We start from the raw sequence: 20,812 nt of genomic DNA, 5'->3' as shown, positions 1-20,812 counted from the left end.
TGACTCAAAAGACACAATTGTGGGCCACTTTCTATACAGGAAGACACTTAAAAATGGGCCTTCTGGGCCAAAGCGCACTGGGCCCCCCACTGACTCATCAAGGCAGCAGGGAAAGCCCAGGCCTATCGATTTGAGCACATGATGAACCATCTAAGGTGAGACAGGCCCTTCCTGCAGCCACTCGATAAGGCAGCAGCCTTGCTACAGTGGGATGAAGAGAAACGGGGGTAGGAAAGCTGGAAGGCCCTGAAGCTGGAGACAGGGCCACTTCTTGTAACAGCACAAAGGGAAGAGGTTCAGGCTGTGAGGGAGCAGCCTCTGCTCGTAGCTGTGGTTGGCACTCCTCTCAAGGCCACTCTCTGCCGTCACCGCTCAGAGTCTGGTTTTCAGGAACCATTAGGAATGCCACGTGTTACTCCGTGCAGAGGCAGCTAGTTGCAAAATTCACTTTTTCATTTGGAGTAACTTACAGATTCTTCTGCTCCCAATGCTAATTGACCTTGATCACAAGAAAAAGTGGGTGAATTCATGGGAAAGGGTAGGAGCAGCAGGGGCTGGGGCTGACGAGGAAGAGGAGGAGAAATCTCTGAAACAGCTTCAAGTCACAGGCACCTCACTTCTCACAGGAAAGCCACAACTAATTAGGATAGATGACTGTGAAAACAAGGTTCTCTTTGCAACTTGTCTTTACTGTGTTATTATTTTTAAAAAAGCAACGATGCCACTTGTCACTAATAAAAGACCTACCTGCTTCATCAGACTCCGTACATGGTAACTAACATGCATTAAATATGCAAACTAGAATAACAAAGATACAAGGAGTCTGTTAAAGTTATAAATCTAACATATATCTACCTTACTTATAAGCAACTGCAAGATGTCTCTGAAACAATACACTATACTAAAATTCAAACAGAAGGATGGGAGCTGCTAGGAAGGATACATTCAGAAGTTGCCATTAGTAACCTTTAAACATTCCTAAAATCTGCAGCCTTGTATCTTTCTCATTTGAAGTGAAGTAATGCCAAGCCGCTGAGGAGCTGGTACAACCTATCTTCCTGCACCTACAAAGAACTTGCGGGTAAGTCTTCCAGGGCCTGGAAGTAAGCCACACAGGAGAAATCATGCAGTAACACAACAGAACTATCTCCCACTAGGAAAGGACAACTCATAGTGTTGAGATCACGTAAGTACTTTCTGTTTTCATCTGTGCTCTCTGGTTTACATTGCAGTGCCCGTGCACTCAGTAGCCATTTGGCCAAGAGGTGGCGAGAAGTTCCCCAACAGTCACATTCTTTCCTCCTAGACCCCCCCAAATCTTCCTACCAGGCAGGCATTTTCCTTTCTGCTTTCCTTTTTTAAGGTACAAGTAATGAACATAAATTAAAATAGCTTAGAGGTACGTGAAGTAAAAATAAGCAAGACTCTTCCCTCAAACTCCCCAGAGGCAGCAACTGTTGGCAGTTAGATGTGTATGTTTGTGGACCTTCCCTTATGGTGCACAAATATATAGATATGGTGGCAGTATTTTCTTCCTCTCAGCTTAAAATTAACTCATTTTTATTTTCAACTTGGGAAAAAAAAAACAAACCTGTGATGAAGCAAAGTACTCTAACTGGAATTTTTACAAAGATTTACTTCATAAAAAAAAAAACACCCGTTATAAGCAGCCAGATTGAAAAATGGAAAATTAGTTGGAGACCATTTTATTAAATAAAGACTTCTTTTGTACCTGCTCCCATTTTCACTAAACACACACACACTCCCTCCCCGCTTCCTCCCTCTAGAAAAAGAGGATGTCCCACAACATAAGGGATATGACACTATGAGAAACAGCTATCACTCTCAGTTATAACATTTAATACCACCATCCTACACTTCCTTAGCATTTTACACTGTTATAACTTTGATTAACTTCTTTTAATGGTGATATTTACGTGTGACTACATGGCTATGGTCAAACTTCTTAAAATTTTTTAAAAGATGGGTTTATACTACAATACAATTAGCAAGGGAGAAAGCTAATGGGAGGAGGCAGCTTATTTCCAATTCAAGTCTTTATTACATCCCATAGGCACCCATCCATATACATTTAATGTGAAAAGCACATATTTGGATCCACCCCCAGTATATACAACTCATGTTGCAACACTAATGCCAACAATCATTTCGTAGTCTGTGTTTAATTTGTTAGCTCAAATGCTATATTAGGTCATACTCCTTTTTTTTTTTTTTTTTTTTTTTTTTTTTTTTTTTTTTTTTTTGCGGTACACGGGCCTCTCACTGCTGTGGCCTCTCCCGTTGCGGAGCACAGGCTCTGGACGCGCAGGCTCAGTGGCCATGGCTCACGGGCCCAGCCGCTCCGCAGCATGTAGGATCTTCCTGGACCGGGGCGTGAACGCGTGTCCCCTGTATCAGCAGGCGGACTCTCAACCACTGTGCCACCAGGGAAGCCCCATACTCCATTTTAAACTTCCCTCTTGCTCCCTAACAAAAACTAAAACAGGGAAGTAAGGGAGGCTGGGGAGATGGAAGGAGGGGCCTGGTACTCTGTACCCTCCCATAGCTATGAAACCAACACTAACCCTGTACTTATGGACATCCAGTCACACAGCAGCCCTGTTAATGTGAAACAGGCCTGTGAGGCCCACCACTGCACAGGTACAGGGTGATGGTCTTTTCTGACAATATGGTTTCCTTTTGCAGAGCTTGGATGGATGAACACTGCCTGCGTTCCAGCTAGAGTCTGTGAAGAACACCACCATGGGGCCTGGACGCTTCCTGATCAATTATTATTCCAAAGTTCTTTACAGTGGGGAGAGAGGAGCAGGCATGAGAGTGACTCTTCCTAAAAAGCTAATCCATCAATCAGGTCAGTAACTACAACTATCCAAGGAAGGTGGCCTTGCCTATGTTCCCAACAGTCAGATTTGAAGTGCCGACGTCACCTGAAACAATCTGAAGAAAAACAAGGATTTAGAGCCACAGGCATTTTATTTAATATAAAAATTACAGGGGCTTCCCTGGTGGTGCAGTGGTTGGGAGTCTGCCTGCCGATGCAGGGGACACGGGTTCGTGCCCCGGTCCGGGAGGATCCCACGTGCCGCGGAGCGGCTGGGCCCGTGAGCCATGGCCACTGAGCCTGTGCGTCTGGAGAGACCACAGCAGTGAGAGGCCCGCGTACCGCAAAAAAAAAAAAAAAAAAAAAAAAAAAAAAAAAAAAATAAAAATTACAGTCTGATGTTCTGCTGAATTCCCCTTCAGCCTGGAAATATGAAAATGAAAAGCGGACTTCCCTGGTGGCGCAGAGGTTAAGAATCCGCCTGCCAATGCAAGGGACACAGGTTCGATCCCTTGTCTGGGAAGATCCCACATGCTGCAGAGCAACTAAGCCCGTGTGCCACAACTACTGAGCCCGAGCGCCCAACTACTGAGCCCATGCACCGCAACTACCGAGCCCATGCACTGCATCTACTGAGCCCAAATGCTACTGAAGCCCACTTGCCTAGAGCCCATGCTCCACAACAAGAGAAGCCACTGCAATGAGAAGCCCGCCCACAGCAATGAAGACACAATGTAGCCCCCCCACCCCCCGCCAAAAAAAAAGGAAAAATGAAAAGGAACTTAGGTTGATTTTGTTATCACTGGATCTAATGCTGAAGTCAGCGAACTATGGCCCTCAGCCTAAATCTTTCCAGTTTTGCTGTGACCCACAATCTAAGACTGTTTAAAAAAATTTTAGAGGATTGTTTTAAAAATTTCAACCGAAGAAGTATATGTGACATGACAGAGACTGCACATGGCCCACAAGGCTTAAAATATTTATTATCTGGCCCTTTACAGAAAAGGTTTAGCCAATCCTTGATCTATTTTGAGGGTGGATTGTAGGAATAGATGTGCACCAATTTTTGGCTCGTGTGGACCGAGGTAGGATGCACTATGTGACTCCCAGTAACCACTATCCAACTGCTTCTCCCCACGGGGTGTATTCCGTGACGCTGTCCACGAAAAGCCCACACAGCCCCCAAAGCAAATATGGACACTAAGTGGCCACAAGAATGCAAAACTGTGCTTAGTACAATTCCCGGGAATCTATAATAATCTCATGCTCATCTTTTGTAGTTTCTTGGATACCACTGCTTGTGCCTACATTTTAGTAACCCGGGCATGGCTGCGTGTTAATAACAGCCAATCTAACATCACAGGGACCTCAAATAAGGGACATTATCAATCCACTGACCAGGGGCCACAAATCTTTTCCACGTACGCCTCTGAAGACTTAATACTTCTGGCTTTTATTATCATGAACAAATTGGTCCCAGCCTTTGTACAAGAATTTGCATCTGAGTATCAATTCAAAACTACTTACTGAGCTACTATGTGCAGAGGCAAGGCACAAGTTACAAGGGAGTATGAAAGCAGAAGACATAAACTCTTCAAGGAATCTAATATCTTTTTTAGGGGAGAAAGGGAGAGATCAAACTCACGTAGTTACAAAGATACACGATAGTACAAGTTTCACACAAAAACTAGAAAAATATACTTCACAGTTAGACTGGTCTTCTCCTTTTAAATCATTCAATGAAACATTTAGTGAGCCATTATAAGGTGCCCGGTTCTTCTTGAAATATAAGAAGTTTCCTTGAGGACCTCACAGATTCTTCATTATAGAAACTTCTGCATAGGTATCTTCCTATTACCAAACTGCAGGGTAACCCAGTCTCCCTCCAGGCTTCCTGGATGTGCTCTCTCAAAGAACTTCCCATTAACTACATGGACGTTTTATTATACCATAACTTAACTACAGAACCTAACTTCCCAGCACCTAGCACGGTCTCTGCACACAGTGAGAACTGTGCAAAAGAGTTCAGCGACCAAAACATGAATCCAACAGCAGTTTTAGGGTGAAGCTCCTGAGTCATCTGTTTTGCTTCATAGAGGCAAATCATTTTAGAACAGATTCAGTTCAAAAGGTAGCATCTGGCTCATGTTTAGTTGCTAGTGGTGGCTACCTCTAAAAGGGGTGCATGTATGGGGAGAAACTCACACTGCTCTATAGTTTTCTACACTGTGAGTCTTTTATAATGAGAACTCTATTCATAAATCAGGAGCTTGGGATAAACATACACACACTGCCATATACAAGATAACCAACAAGGGAACGCTACTCAATGTTCTGTGATAACCTCTATGAGAGAAGAATCTAACACAATATTGTAAATCAACTACACGCCAATAAAATTAAAATATTAAAAAAATGAGAACTGTATTAGTTTATTAATTCATAAATTAGTGGTTTTAAAATAAAAATACTGGAAGCTTTCCTAATTTGCAGCATAAAGAGGAATGAAATAGACTGTTGTCAAGGCCCTCTTGAGCTCTACGGCATTCCGTTCTTTGTAAGATAACATAAAAGCTGTGTAAGATAAGATGTGGTTAAGATCTTTGCTCCAGTACTTGGGGGAAGAGAAATGACAGGGACACAAGAGAACAGTGACAATGGGGGAGAGGGACAAATGGGCTGCTACTCAAGGTGGGGCAGTCATCTAAAAGTCTTATTTACCATTTTGTGTTAAAACAAGTAGATACAGAGGATCTACCGTTTCTTCGTGTTTCAGTGGCATTCTAGTCTGAGCATTAAATGCTTCAGTTCTCCCTGACATACTCAAAAGAAAATGACTGCTTTTGAGGGAAGAGCAGAGACAATAAAAGAGGTGGTGGGTAAGGGTGGGAGGAAAGTGGTCTGTAAGGGCTCCCAGGATCCCACCATGTCATATATCAACAATAAACCGTTCTGGAATTAAAAAAAAAAATTTTTTTTCTCACTGCTCTCAGCAGCCTGGAGTAGGAGAGCACTTTGTTTTCTCTGAAGTGGGAACACTAAAATGGAGGGGTAGGGCAGTGATTATAGTGTACATTTACTGAGAACCAATTATATGCCAAGTATTGTGCTCTGGTGATATCAAGATTATTAAGATATGGTCCCATAGGAATATCAAGCATGTCAATACAAAACCACATGATAAATACCCTTTCTAAAACTCAAAAAATGCAGAATTATGAAACACATCTGGCACAAAGGGTTTCACAGAGAAAGAATTATGGACCTGCGTAACTGTTGTTTTATCATTTGAAGATCACTGACAGTTATCTAAAACATACACTATTATTGACTATTATGCTCTCGTTATATACTCTTACTAACGTGGAAAAATCAACATGCTTTGTTAATTCCCTGAGAAGACAGAATAAAAAGTATGACATCCATCCCAATGATCTCAATTTTAAAAACATCATTTGAACAAGCAGATGGGTCTGACCCTGGAGGGTCAGCAGAGCCCAACTTACGGATGTGGTTTCATTTCTATGTAATTCTTGGGGATGAAGCCGTCTTTCCCATTGAGCTCTGCCTTGTACCAGTTCTGATCACATTCTTCATTCAAAACCTGAAAAGAATTAAGACAAGGGGAAAAAAGCAATCATTTCCTTTTCACTCTTAAGTGGGTAGCCATGAAGACGACTATGTTGCCTTTTAGGTTTGTTTGTAAAAGGTGTTATTTGGAGTATTATCAGTTACATGGATGCAAAACTTCTTGTAATTTTTAAAACAACCAGCATTATGTCAACTCTGATACTTAAAAAGAAAAAGGAATTGTGTCTGGAAATGAGAATTCAGGTTCCCAAACATCTAGCATTAAAACCTCAGTAGAAAAGCAGAGGGAGGGAAAAATAAAAGATGAGTTTCTGTGAGGAGATTTCTGGAAAACAGCAAACACTGACACTGGAGAATAAAGGAAGAGAGTAGGTATAACCGCACAACAACTGGGCAGCAACAGAAAGAGCCTGAAGACCTCTCCAGGGACCTTCAAGCCAATTTCCAGAATCACAGAGATCCAATCTTGGGATTTCCTCATACTGTCTCTAGGTTATCCCAAGTATGGGTCAGCCACCGTCCCGCTGCTACCTGCATGCACAGCCATGTGCCCTTGTGTGGGAAAACCGTATTTTAATGAAAAAGCACGGTAAGTCCTACTTACTTCTCTTACCCTCAAGGGCCACGATGTGTCCGAGTTAGAGAATGCTGGAAGCACACCAATGGGCCCCATTCCGGGGGAGGCCCAGAGACCGCACAACTGAGCCCCTGCATTCTGCAAAGTGAAAACAGTCTACCCAAGGTTACGGGCTAATGAATCCCATGCAGATTTTCAAAACTCAAACGAGTGTGCTCTCCAATACTGACTTATATGGATAGCCTAGGCCAAGATACTATCATCTGCAGAGTATTAAAGGGAGCAAAATATGGACTTCCCTGGTGGTCCAGTGGTTAGGACTCCACGCTTCCACTGCAGGGGGCATGGGTTCGATCCCTGGTCAGGGAGCTAAGATCCCGCATGCCACATGGTGCAGCCAAAAAAAAAGGGGGGGGGGGTGGGCAGAATAGATCTAGGCATAGTATAAAAGCCACCCTTTGAATTCCAGATTTCTAACAAAAGGCAAAGGATATAGGACATTTTAAAAAGTAACTTAAAAGAGAAAATAGAAATGTGAGCCTAACTCAAAAATGGCGAACACAGGAAAATGCTGATGGACTAGTACAGGTAGTAAATCTATACTACAGAGCAAAATTCTAAAAGGAAGCTGGTAAAATGCTTTACCGAATTATTTACTCATGACGCTGAACAATGCTGTACTCACTGCCCAATTAGAACCTGGACTGCTTGATGTATATGTATTGACATTTCCAAGTGAGATACAACTTTGGAAAGGGTAGATAAGACTGATAGCTACCAACAAAGAGCTAAGTTGCACTAATGATGCTGACCAGTGAATTCACTTCTGAAAAAAGGCTATGCCCTGAAGAGTTTTACAAAGCTGGCGCCTATCTGTGATGCTGGCTAACCTCGGACCCTCAGTGTCAGTCACTGAGTTTACATGTGCACAGGATAAGGTAACAAGCTATTGCTAAATCCCATCAGCCTCAGTGATGAAAACTTTTTTCTTTTCATCAATTTTCCCTTAAAACTTTTTATTTATTAAATACTGTGATGAAATAAACTAATATATGTAAAATACACTTATAAATTTAAAATATGCATTTCAAAAACTGTACTGTGGCCAGCAAAGTTATTCTGTTGCTAGACAATTATAAAGCACACCCGCATACCAAGGACGAAGGTCTGAGAGGGACAGGGCTCTTAAGGCACTCCCTGCCACAATGATATCAACGTCCGTCCCTAAGCACCAAGGTTAACCCACCAGCATCACAGAAGATTCAACAGCACAAGAGCCAAAGGAGCTTTAGGCCAGGATTTTGTTGTCTACCAAAAAGAAGGGCTGGAAGAAAAATGTGGTCTAGTAATTATCTTATAAAGCATTATGGCCCATTTGGACATGAAAACAGAATAAGGTAATCACTTGGAAAAGGCCAGTTTTAATTTGTGACCAATAACCTTGCAGAAAAGGTTCTACACACCCACCAGGAGTTCTTAGAACCAACCACATGTTCTTCTTTTTTTTTAAATTTATTTATTTTTGGCTGCATTGGGTCTTCGTTGCTGCACGCAGGCTTTCTCTAGTTGTGGTAAGCGGGGGCTAACCCTTTGTTGCAGTGTGCAGCTTCTCATTGCGGTGGCTTCTCGTTGCGGAGCACGGGCTCTAGGTGCACAGGCTTCAGTAGTTGTGGCGCACAGACTTTGTTGCTTCGTGGCATGTGGGATCTTCCCGGACCAGGGCTCAAACCCGTGTCCCCAGCATTGGCAGGCGGTTTCTTAACCACTGCACCACCAGGGAAGCACTGCACGTTCTTCTTGTCACCTTTGTTAGGACAGAGGCAAACCTCCCCCTAAAAAAATGCCCCACAACAGTAAAAGAAACTCCAGGGCAACTCCCAGATTTGGCACCATTTTAGAACTATGGTTTTCTGCAGAACAAAATTAATACTTGGTGTTTGTATGCTTTTCTCCCCAAGAAGGTAGGGAAAAATGGAACTAATACGTTTAGATGATGATGAGGAGGAGGAGGAGGAACAAGAAGATGAAGAATACTGGCCGGGTGGCTTGTGGGATCTCAGTTCCCCAACCAGGGACTGAACCCCAGCCACGGCAGTGAAAGCCCAGAATCCTAACCACTAGGCCACCAGGGAACTCACCAATGCTTAGATTTTTTTTTTTTTTTTTTACGGTACACGGGCCTCTCACTGTTGTGGCCTCTTCTGTTGCGGAGCACAGGCTCCGGACGCGCAGGCTCAGCAGCCATGGCTCACGGGCCCAGCCGCTCCGCGGCATGTGGGATCTTCCCAGACTGGGGCACGAACCTGTGTCCCCTGCATCAGCAGGCGGACTCTCAACCACTGCGCCACCAGGGAAGCCCGCTTTGATTATTTTTAATGTAATGTCAGAATACATGGGAGGCTAAAATTTTGGTTCTCTAGAATATTCTAGTATCTAGAATATCACTTTGCCAGAAAGCCAAGGTGTGGCTGTGCATGCCTCTAAATCTCTTTACTCGATAATTTAAGAAAAGATTGGGGGCTTCCCTGGTGGCGCAGTGGGTTGAGAGTCCGCCTGCCGATGCAGAGGACACGGGTTCGTGCCCCGGTCCGGGAAGATCCCACATGCCGCGGAGCGGCTGGGCCCGTGAGCCATGGCCGTTGAGCCTGCGCGTGCGGAGCCTGTGCTCCACAGCGGGAGAGGGTGCAACAGTGAGAGAGAGGCCCGCGTACTGCAAAAAAAAGAAAAGATTGGTTCTGTGGGAGACAAAGCACAGGACAAAGAGTGCTTGCTAAGCCTGGGCCACCTGGGATCAGGTTTTTCTACCCAGCTGGTACATCAGCTTTCACACGCAAGCCCTGAAAGCCCAGGATGGCATAATTTCAGAGTTAAAAATTAAGTTTTATTCAAATGCTTAAAACAACAAAGGGGGGCTTCCCTGGTGGCTCAGTGGTTGAGAGTCCGCCTGCCGATGCAGGGGACATGGGTTTGTGCCCCGGTCCGGGAGGATCCCACATGCCGCGGAGCGGCTGGGCCCGTGAGCCATGGCCGCTGAGCCTGCGCGTCCGGAGCCTGTGCTCCCCAATGAGGGAGGCCACAACAGTGAGAGGCCCGCGTACCACAAAAAAAACAAAAACAAAAACAAAAAACAGCCAAGGGCACAAACTGACATAAGTGAATCTCAAGCAGAGGAGGGAAGGGCACCAGAACCACATGTGGAGGATGAGTTTGCACCTACAGAGACTGTACTGAATTTGCTATGGCTTTAGATCAAAGTTCACATCTTTCACAAGTAAGCTGTTAAGGCCCCATCAGAGTTCTGAGAAAGAGGAACTGCTCCTATCACCACTTCCCCAAAACACAGGCAACTTACCATTCGCTCATTCATTACCTCTTAACAAATAGATGGTTGAGTTCGACCACCAAATTTTCATTCAGTTTTGAAAATTCCAAGGAATGTTTTTAGCTCTTACCCCACAGCCGCATGTTCTATGCCAACCCCCATATTCCCTCGAGTTATGACTTTGTAGCCATCAAAACACTTTGGTTTAACGGAAGCAGACTGATCAAGAGATAAGATTATGAAAGGAGGAAGAGACAAGTTTCAGTGAAGTTTTTATTTGTTCTTTTTCTGGTTGCAGAAAGACAAAGTAATGTTAGAGCCACAATCAGGAAGAAACCTAAAAGATAAGGAATGATGTGAGGTTCACACTGGAGAATTAGAACTATTCCAGTTGATGGAAGGGACACGACAGGTGCTTTTGAGCTGCTGCTAATGTTAAACTTCTTGACCTGCAAGCTGGGTGTACTCAGTCTGTGAAAGTTCACGGCACTTACGGTATGTAACTTACCTGCAAGCTGGGTGTATTCAGTCTGTGAAAATTCACGGCACTTACGATATGTAACTTTTCTACACATATATCATACTTCAACTGAAAGAAGTATTTCAGTCAAGAGAACACAGTATACTATGGTCCAATTTAGATGTAAGAAACACACACCAGGGCCTCATACGCCTCCGGTACAAACTTTTCACACCGAAAATACACAGCGGAGCAGAAAATAGCAAAACGAGGCTTCAGAAACCCCACCATGATAGTTTGCCATCACTAACCTATGAAAAAAATTCCCAGAAATAAAACTTTCTTCACTACGGACCACTCAGAGCATTCCACATGTTCTACTTTTCTACATTATATAATCTGGTAACTTTATTCACTGCTGCCACCACCCCACCCCCAATCTGAGACCATTCTAAAGGCAATGCAAATTTCCATCTTTACTAATACCAATTTAAAGGTTTCCAAATAGTTTAAAAAAGAAGAAAGAAAAAAAAGCCAGAGCTCAAAGATTTAGGGCTCAGACCCCTTCGGATGCACCTGATCTGGTAGGATTCAAGAGGCGAATAAACACATGGGTTCAAATTCCAATTTCACCAGCAATGAACTATGTGACCTTGGGCAAACGGCCATTTTCTAAGTTTTGGTTTCCCATCTATAAAGTGGTGATAATACCTACCTCCCAGCGTTACTGAGGGGGTTAAATGAGAAAATGAGCAGCATGGCTCACATTTACTTCACAGTAGCTACTCTGCCTTACACATTTAGCAGTATTAGATCTAACAAAACATGGCTATCCTTGGGGCTGAGTTTTACCAAATTAGGTATCTTTGATGTAATGCTGCCCACGGGTACCAAGAGCACACGTATTAACAGAGAATTGGGATTCTTGTTATACTCTGGAAACACAGAGTACAAAACTTCTGTGTTTACTTCAAAAAAAATTTTAAATGCTGAGTTCGAGGATTACAGTAGGTAATGCCCTTTCCCTGTCCCTTCCCTGAACTCCCATAAGGGAGTTCTTGTCTCCCTTAAATCCTGGGAGACAAGAACTGCACTTAATTTTCTATACAAATTACAGAAAAAAAAATGTGTCCTTTAGGAAAATGGTAGATAAGAATTTTGTTTATAGACTGCTGTATTTTGAAATATGGGGGTATTTTCTTGCCTGAACATATGCAGTCATCTGTAAATAAACAGAACAAAACAAAAAGAAGGAGGAATCATGATTTAAAAAAAAAAAAAGCTGTGCAGTTCCAGAACAGTAGTCCCATCAAAGCTTTCAACATACATTCTAATTCTAACAGCTTGCACAGGGTTCAACATTTCTTCAGGGAAAAATTATTCAAAGTTTTATAGCATTTGTGAAACAATTTATAAGAAAGAGCATTTGTGCATAAAAGATAGGAACAATTACATATTTAAGCTCTTCTACCACTTAAAAAACAAAAATGCCACTTACAGCTGGTCCCTGCTTTACAGAAATTCTACATAAGCCAGTGAGTTTCCCCAGCTCTTTAAAGATCAATCAATCCCACACAAGCAACACTGAAATACTGCCAGGACTTGAAGACAAATTTAAAGAATTATGGTCACCCTACCACATAATTTCAAGTTCTTAGAATAGGGAAGGAAAACACACACACACACACACACACACACACACACACACACACACGCACGCATGCACGCACACACACAGAGTGGCTTTTTAAAGACTTTAACCCCTAAGAAAAATTCTATAGGGCCCTGGCTAGGGTAACAGTACTGGGAGAGCCATTTAAAATCAGTTCTCTTCAGTTGCCTGTTACATATTTTATTAGGATGCTCTTCAACTTCTCAGACTCCCTGAGTATGGATCACTGCCTCAGCCTCAAACTACACTGATTCATTCCTAACACTTTAAATAAGTGCTCTACAATCACCACCTCCATCTGTTAAAGTTTTTGCTCAACATGAAAAACATCTTGGCTACGCTGCTTGCTCTACTGTGTGCCAAAGCATGAAAAACACCCACACTGTAGATGAGTTACTCCAAATTTATGTAATGATATCAAATCAAGGGGGTATTTTTACCTTATGGTGATGAACTCTTTCAACAAAAGTATAATATCTGTGCCACGAAATGTGTTTTTTAGTTCCCTTTGAAATGGGTATTTCCAGAAGATTCATTTCTTTGGGGATCAAATCAATTTTTTACATCATTTTCCTTTTAAGAAAGGATTCTATTTACCAAACTAAAGAAATCCAAAGGGCATTTGTTGGTCAAGTTTACCTTCTGACCACTAGTGACACATGGTAGGTTTTGCCCTCTTAACAATTTTAAAAGGAAAAGAAAGAAAAAGAGGGAAGAAGGGAGAGGAAATAAAACCTCCAAACTCCCAAATTTTCTATTGCTAAAAATCACTCATCACTCACTTATATACTGCCATTTGAATACAAACCAGTTACACCCCAGGAACAGTGCCTTTTTTCCCATTGCCTAAGAGGCTCTCTCTACCCTCTCTAAACAGCTGCTATCAATGGGCATCAGTCTGAAAGGGAAACACTGCTGGATCAAGAGGCCAAGCCTACCCCCCCCCCCCCCGCCCCGCCACCTCCCAAAAGGTCCAGGTTTCATAGTTTAAGGTTGTCCTGGTTTGACCTCAATCTATTTAGTGCTCTGAATCAGTTCAAACACCACCGTTTTTCTGTTAGAAAGTCTTAAGTAGCCTTCTATGGATCCAAATTATTCTTAGTTTGGCATTCCACTTTTCATAATTTGGCCATAGCCTACGTTCAGTTCTTCCCACCCACCACTTCTCTAAATGAACCTTTCAGTTCAGTCAGGCTAGTCAACTCAGCGACCTCTAAACACACTGTACTGCATCTCTCATGCTTCCTCTCTTCCTCATCTATTCGCATCTCGTCTACCACTGCTTTGTACTGTGTACTGGAATGCTTTGGTCCTCTCCTAAACTTGACTGCAAGCACCCTAAAGCTGGCTCCATGCCACCTCTCATCGGTATTCTCCATGGTTCTCAGAATAGCATCTAGCATATTTTGAGGAACTGACTGGTATATGGGGGCTTTGTTCTAAGTAATGCATACAGGATCACAGAGCTAGCTGGGTCTAGGGACAACAGAAAGAGCACCACACATTATACATTACCATGAAATTCCTTGGTGAAAATAATAACATCTTAAATAGACCCTGGAAAGAAGACTGACTGTCATGAATTTGTTCCCCCCAAGGAGATGCAAAATAAAGGAAGTAATAGAATGAGGCAATCAGTCTTCCTGTACCTTAAGCATCACTGCCAAAAAACTTCTATGGCGAGCACCTCAAAACGCGGTACCCCACATCTTTTCCACAACACTACCTGCTTCTACTTTCTCCAAGATAAAAAAGTGTAAGGGTGGGGTGGGTAGGCAGGGAAGGGAAATTTCAGTATGAAACTGAGAAAATATGCCTTGGGTGGACTAGGGAGGGAAGAGCTGTAGCTCTGTGTCTATACACGTGTCCCGACTCACAGCTCTCAGCATGGGGGCACTTCCTGGAATGTTAAGATGCCTGGTTCAGCCTGCATGTCTGACTAGTGACTTACTTTTGCAGAGTGTTAATTTTATAGCTACAACTCCTCCACCAAAAGCTTTACAAAGGACACCATGAAGACCTTTACCTTTTTTATTCTTTTGAATGGCAGCCAAGTTGATGTAGAAAGAAAAATGATCTCTCTCTCTCTCTCTCACACTCACACACACACACTGATTATATTAAGAGTTCAGGGCCATTCACATTTTAAAATGGAAGACTTCCTTTATAATGTTCACATATGTAGCAAGATGAATAATTAAGACGACTAACCAAATTATTATTATAAGAATAATTGTAAGAAGAATAACCAAATCAGGATATTTTTCTTTCTCTGAGAAATATTTTAGTGTTCAAAAAACGAATTAGAGGGACTTCCCTGGTGGTCCCGTGGTTAAGACTTCACCTTCCAATGCAGGGGGTGCGGGCTCGATCCCTGGTCGGGGAGCGAAGATCCCACATGCCTTGCAGCCAAAAAATCAAAACAAAACAGAAACAATATCGTAACAAATGCAATAGACTTTAAAAATGGTCCACGTCAAAAAAAAATCTTAAAAACAACAACAACAAAACAACGAATCAGACACTTATCAACCTTTCCAGGTTCAGCTGTCATTAAGAAAAGCTGCTCATGACATTTTAACAAAACAGGAAGGTTATTCACACTTATGTAGCTATTACTCCACCCAGATGAATCTGGAGGCAGTGAAACCTAAATGCACAGGCAGTACCCCAAAATAAACTCTTTATACCAAAGAGGTACCAAGAGTTTCCATTCAAAATAACTGTCTTCTGTGCTTTGTGTCTTGTGGAAGACACACTACTTTAGTGTAGTTGACTGCTCAACAGAAGAGTGAAATGCTCTCAAGAGTGTCAGAATTTCAACTGCAGGGATTTGGGGCAGTTGGGCGCAGGGAATGGGCAGAGACAAAGATAAATATGAGGGAGTTTCAAGAGAGAAAATTCTGTACATTTGAAAAACTCAGCAATCATGTGACAGCCTGTACCAGGCAAGCACTCTTCAACAAGAGTGCAAAGCCCTGAGCTAGGTGAGCTTAGGATACAATGGCCACCCTTCCCTCCCCAGGGAGCTTAGACTCTATCTAGTAAACTGCTAGTTGCAACACAGTGTGATGGACTCCAGGAGTCGGGGAATTACAGGTACTGTGGCAAATGTCCTTTCAACAGAAAATATCTGCGTTCCAAACACCGAAGGGAAAGACCTAAGTCCAGCTTAGGGGATACAGGAAAACTTCCTGTGGGAAGTGTGAGCTAGGTTATATTCTTCCTATCCCTCCTGCCCCCTGGTTATATTCTTTGTTTGCATCTTTAGTTCTGCTCAGCTTGTATAGAACTTTGAGTAGAAGGAACATGGCCAACTTCCCAACTTGCTATCAAGCAAATGTAGGGACGGATGGTTTCCTTGGCCACACTTGGCAGCCATTAACTAAAAGATTGGTTAGGTTTCCTTAAGTTGAAAAGTAAAACCTTTACTAATGGTATAAGAACTCCTAACTGGAAATAACAAAAATAATCAGAAACTACGGCTAATTCTTTACTTTAGCAATATATATATATTTAGCTACTCTCCTTGTTCATTAACAGAAGGCTTTCAATTTTAGGTTAAATTCTACAACCCTCTCCTCAAAAACACCAAACTAAATAAAAAGCAAACAAAGCCTCCTAAGCCAGGGGAGCAGCAGTTGCCTGTTCTCTGATGACAGGCAAACCTGCTTACATTCATCAGCTCCCCCTTCTAAGATCTAACTCACTTCCTGTTGCTTCAGCAAATAAACCAAAAACAGGAGCTCCCAAAAAGCCCTCCTCCACCCCAAAATTAATGACAACAGAGGTCATTAAGTTTAACTTAGGCCTTATTGATTCAAGATGTGAACTAAATAGGGTCTACTGATTTAGTCATTCCGTGCCCCAAAGTCACCTCACAGAATGTAACAGAAAAAAAGGCATCAGTCACTCAGCTAATCACTGGCAACTGCATAAAGATCTATGGCTCTTAAAAAGGAACGAAACTGGGTCATTTGTGGAGACGTGGATGGACCTAGAGACTGTCATACAGAGTGAAGTAAGTCAGAAAGACAAAAACAAATATTGTATATTAATGCATATATGTGGAATCTAGAAAAATTGTTCAGATGAACTGGTTTGCAAGGCAGAAATAGAGACACAGACGTAGAGAACAAACGTATGGACACCAAGGGGGGAAGTGTGGGGGGTAGGCGGGGGGGTGGGTGGGATGACTTGGGAGATTGGCATTGACATGTATATACTAATATGTATAAAACAGATGACTGATAAGAAACTGCTGTATTAAAAAAAAAAAAGATCTATGGCTCTGAAACACTCGAGGCTAGGGGGTCTTTACACCTAGAATGCTACCATTCTGAACTAAAAAAAAACCTAGTTCCAAAATTTTCTGAAGCAGCTAATCTAGCTCCATGGCAGGAGAGTCTGTAACCACACGATAGACAGAGGGACTTGGGTGCAGTGGTAATTCCCCACCCCATTCCCAGGGTGGAGGTGAATGCAGGCAATTAAACAGGTTAATAAGTACAACACTAAACTGAAAATGTGGATTCATGTTAGGTTAAGCACAGGGTTAGGGAGCGGAAAAGAGAGGGACCTACCCTAGTCTGGGAGAGACGGGGAATGTGGTCAGAGAGTAACACCTGAGGGGACACCCAGAGTATCTCCTATAAATGGTCTAGGCAGAAGGCTCTAGTGTGTAAATTAGGAAGTTCAAACGGGTGTGCTAAGGATGAGAACTAGAAGTCACAGCAGAGTGACATTCAGGTTTGCATTTTCCAAACATTCCAACGTTTGCACTGTGAGAATGAAGCGCAGGGAAGACCAGGCGGGAACAACTACAGCCGCCAGCGCTTGGACTGCAGTGGGAAAGTGTAGTGGAGGGAAGGAGACAGATTCAAGATACTTTTCTGAGGTGGAATCAAAAGAGCTTGGTGGGCATATGTGACTCGGTGGCCTCCCTCTTGGCCACCAATTTTTTTTTGTGAAAAGCACTTTAGAAAAACAGCTATATAGAGCTGCTGGCAAATTTCCCTCTTTTAAAGCCACCGTGAGTAAAAAGCATAATTGTAAAAGCTAGATGGTACCCCCGTGCCTCTCCAGATCCAGCTGACATTCTCCTCTGCCCTTCTGTGCCCTCCACCTGTATGGACCACAACAGCAGGCTCTTCTACAGGCTTCCCAGCTCCCCAGTGGAGAGGCCGCAGAAGGCAGCTTCCTGTCTGGGGCTTCTGTGGACAGTCTTAGACCCACAACTGAAAGTCTCAGCCTTCTTGACTCAGTCCTTTCCTCCTCCAGGTTCTGGTAACACCCCTCCCTTCCTTTGCCCCACTGTCTTCTGCAGACCTCAAAATGGGAAGCCGGTTACTAGCTCTGGGCACTGTACCGTCCCCTGTGGTTTCTAGAGAAACCCTGCCCACACCTTGTAAATAGTCTCATTAATAAAGTCTCCTCAAATTAGCCAGTTTAAATGTGTCATGTGTTTCCTACCAGGAACCTGACTGAAATTCCTCTCAAATCGGTTCTATCCATCCTTTGGAACTCACGGCGGAGATATTTCATTATACAAAGTGACATTTGTTATGAGGCAAACAGATCACGGGAAGTATCCAAATTCTACCAACAGCTTGGGAGAAGAAAACTGTAAAACAGCCTTGAGGTCCACCATCTTACGCAGCCAAATAATTCTGTTTACTATTAAAACAGTTACAGGGAATTGAGAAAGGTGGTGGAAGTACGAAAATCTAGGATCTGTAATCTGGTCATTACTAGGCTGTCCTGATGAGTTACCGTCGCTGTCCTCTTCGAATTGCACTTCAGTTAATGTTCGAGTGTCTACTCCACTGAAAGCTTTCTGCTAGGAAGCTGCAACGGGATTTAAAGGGGGGGTGGGGGCAGAAAGACACAGTCCCTGCCCTACAGATAAGGGAGTTATGTATGTAAATAATGAGGGAACAAGAAAGAAGTGGGATAAGGGAAACTTCTGATTTTGAGTTGAATATGGAATTCACAGCTACATGTTTCCAAGTGAGCTGCTTAGTTAATACAGAAAACTCAATTCATGTCTGGAGAAACGAGAAAAGGAGCAACTTCCAAGAGTGCAGAAGTAGAGCAAGAACCTAAAGGCAGAGCAACGCAGAGTGTGTAAGAGTATGTGGTAAACAAGGCCATCTTCCCTTTTATATTTTAAAATGGGGTTCAAAAAAAGAGAGTTGCTGTTAAGTCACACTTTACTTGCTGTCCTCGTCCAGGCTACACACTGCCCTTCTGCGATATGGAGCTGTCACATGTTTAAGTGACACACTAATTACAGACACTGTGGATGGCTGGATGTGGCTCAGTCAAGCGGAGTCACTTCCTACAGGTAATCACCATGGCGATGCTACTCCACTGCACGAAAACTACTGCCTAACATGTAAGACGAGTCACCCTCCTCGCTGTCTCCTCCACTGTGCTCAAGTGCCACCAGGAAGGCTGAAGTCTTACAGCCCAGAAATCTTCAAGGATGGGATATCACGTGGTCATGACTGGAATAACTAGATCAAGGGGCCTACTCCAGTCTTCTGTTTCTATCACTCAGAGATCTCACAGACCTCCCCCCTTCCTCTTCTTTTTGGATGATCACAGTGGCAAAGATAAAAACAAGTTAATATTCAGTGATGGTGGCTGGATGGTACTGGTGGGAGTATAAAAAGGTGTATGGTTTTACTGAAAGCAATTTGGCCATACGTATCAAAGATTTGAATTTTCATACCTATTAACCCAGTAAAACCCAGCCATTCTTAGGACTCTATCCTAATAACATAATCAAAGATGTACTATATTAAGACTCAGGGAGTAGACAAGTATGAGTGTCCATTTTGGGTCAACGTCTGTGCTAGGTCCTGGGGATACCACAGTAAGGAAACGATCCTTACTTACAAGGAGCTGATAGTAGGGAAGGGATTGTAATTATAACTTCAGGTATAATAAGTTACGATGAAAAGTTCAGAGTGTTCTGTATGAGGGCACACCTTGGGGAGACCTAATCGAACTATGCAGAGGTGTGTCAAGGAAAACTCACCTGGGCAGTAACATTTCAACCAGAAACCCTGAGTATGAGTAGGTCTTAGCCAGGTTTGGGGGTGGGAATGGAGGACACAAATGAGAGCAAGGAGAAATATTCCAAGCAGAGAGAAGAGCATAAGTAGAGGCTCTTGGGTGAGAAGGAGTTTAGCACAGTGTAGAACTGAAATGACAAATCCAAGGGAGTTTTGTGAAAAGCAGAGCCTTGGAGGCTAGAGAGAAAGGGAACTGGGCCAGACTGTGCAGGGCTCTGGACCTGAAGGGTAGAATAAGGATTCTGGGAAACCATGGACTGAATTTGCTCTTCAATATGACGATTCTGGTTTCTGTGTGATACAAAGATCTGAGAGGGATGAAAGTGGCAGCAGGAAGACCACTTAACTACGGGGCTACTGCAGTAAGCCAGGCCAGAGCAGATGGACATTTGGACTAGGGTTGGGGGATTCTGTTTTGAAAAGACCCTAAAATGAACATTAAAAAACCCATACACATTAAAGACTCTAAATTTACCCCTCCATCCTCTGTTTGCAGGAACAGGGAACAGATATCAAATTTCAAGCCATATCACTAGCTTCTCAAGATCACATAATTTAAAACTTAAAGTTTACTCTCCACCATAAATAAAAAGAAAGTGTATAAAAGAGATAATCCCGAGGCTTCCCTGGTGGCGCAGGGGTTAAGGATCGCCTGCCAATGCGGGGGACACGGGTTCGAGCCCTGGTCCGGGAAGATCCCACATACCGCAGAGCAACTAAGCCCGTGTGCCACAACTACTGAGCCTGCGCTCTAGAGCCCATGAGCCACAACTACTGAGCCCGCGCACCTAGAGCCCGTGCTCCGCAGCAAGAGAAGCCACCGTAATGAGAAGCCTGCGCACCGCAACGAAGAGTAGTCCCCGCTTGCTACAGCTAGAGAAAGCTGGCGTGCAGCAATGAAGACCCAATGCAGCCAAAAATAAATAAAATTTAAAAATAAATTTATAAAAGTGATAATCCCTCAGTTGTGCTGAGGTAATGTTTTAATTGCTATATAATTAAAAATCTACACAAAACTGACATTACTTTTTCAAACAACCAATTCAAATAACTATAATTTGCAATGTTTAGAATCTATGAAAATACTCAATTTGAACTAGTATACCCTGACATACGCTTACTCCCATATTAAACTTTCTCTACTTCCAAACGTGACCCCAAATATGGACATTTTCATCAGGAAAACAGACATCAGAATTCAGGATGTGACAACTTTTTCTAGGCACCTCTCTAACGGAACTGGAGACAAACATAGCTGTTGCTAAC

The 20,812-nt window shown here is 43.0% G+C and overlaps 1 protein-coding gene across 3 annotated transcripts in view; it reads right to left on the bottom strand.

Moving 5' to 3' along the window:
• Positions 1-20,812, bottom strand: part of GRB2 (growth factor receptor bound protein 2) — a 71,201-nt gene that overhangs the window by 6,317 nt on the left and 44,072 nt on the right. For all 3 annotated transcript variants that reach the window (XM_032617843.1, XM_032617845.1, XM_032617844.1), the window contains one exon: positions 6,349-6,446. In XM_032617843.1, the coding sequence (XP_032473734.1) occupies positions 6,349-6,446 (98 nt within the window). The remainder of the gene's footprint in view (positions 1-6,348; positions 6,447-20,812) is intronic.

This window comes from Phocoena sinus, chromosome 20, assembly GCF_008692025.1.
Source record: "Phocoena sinus isolate mPhoSin1 chromosome 20, mPhoSin1.pri, whole genome shotgun sequence".
NCBI lineage: Eukaryota > Metazoa > Chordata > Mammalia > Artiodactyla > Phocoenidae > Phocoena > Phocoena sinus.
The sequence above is the reverse complement of the archived record's forward strand: the minus strand, read 5'-3'. Positions and strand labels throughout refer to the sequence as shown.